The sequence below is a fragment of the Bison bison genome, unplaced genomic scaffold (genome assembly GCF_000754665.1).
Source record: "Bison bison bison isolate TAMUID 2011002044 unplaced genomic scaffold, Bison_UMD1.0 scf7180017864508, whole genome shotgun sequence".
Lineage (NCBI taxonomy): Eukaryota > Metazoa > Chordata > Mammalia > Artiodactyla > Bovidae > Bison > Bison bison.
In genome coordinates, this window is record NW_011495064.1 from 2,997,728 (window position 1) to 2,998,301 (window position 574).

Sequence of the window (574 nt, forward strand, 5' to 3'; positions counted from 1 at the left end):
CCTGCAGGAAGCCCTCCCAGACTGACTGCCGCCACCATTCCAGATGTCACACCCTCCGCCAGGCTGGCTTATTCCTAACAACATTCGCGCTGACTTTGGCAAGAAGAGCTGTGAGTAGCAAAGAAGGATGGCTCACAAGTCACACCCCCATGATGCCTAGGGATGAGCTCACAGGTCTGACACTGCTGTGAGGTTATTTTACATGTGTGTGTGTGTGTGTGCGCGCGCGCTCACACTCACCGGCCGGAGGATGTCCCCCTCAAGGAGGAAGCTGCTCTCTGGGGACTCCTCTGGAATCAGCCCTGAGAAGGAAGGGACACACGTGTGTGGTGCATGCCCCCACCCCCACAACAGAGACCTCCAGCCAAGCAACTCCAGGGTCCACCCTTCCCTGGGCCCTGAGGCTGTGTGACCAAGTCACACAGCCCCTCTGAGTCCCCATCTACAAGCATGTGCAGCCCTTCTCAGCCTGATCACACCCTTCCCTGCTCAGACAGTACGTTTCTCCCGGGACCCACACATATACACTATCCAGTCCCAGCGAATTCTCTGGCGGTTTAGTGGCTGGGGGCCC

General features: G+C 58.2%; 1 protein-coding gene across 1 annotated transcript in view; it reads right to left on the reverse strand.

Annotated features, from left to right (window-relative positions):
- The window catches only part of ASTL (astacin-like metallo-endopeptidase (M12 family)), a 16,851-nt gene that overhangs the window by 13,334 nt on the left and 2,943 nt on the right, over positions 1-574 (reverse strand). The window contains exon 3 of the mRNA XM_010829850.1: positions 241-302. Coding sequence (XP_010828152.1) covers positions 241-302 — 62 coding nt within the window. The remainder of the gene's footprint in view (positions 1-240; positions 303-574) is intronic.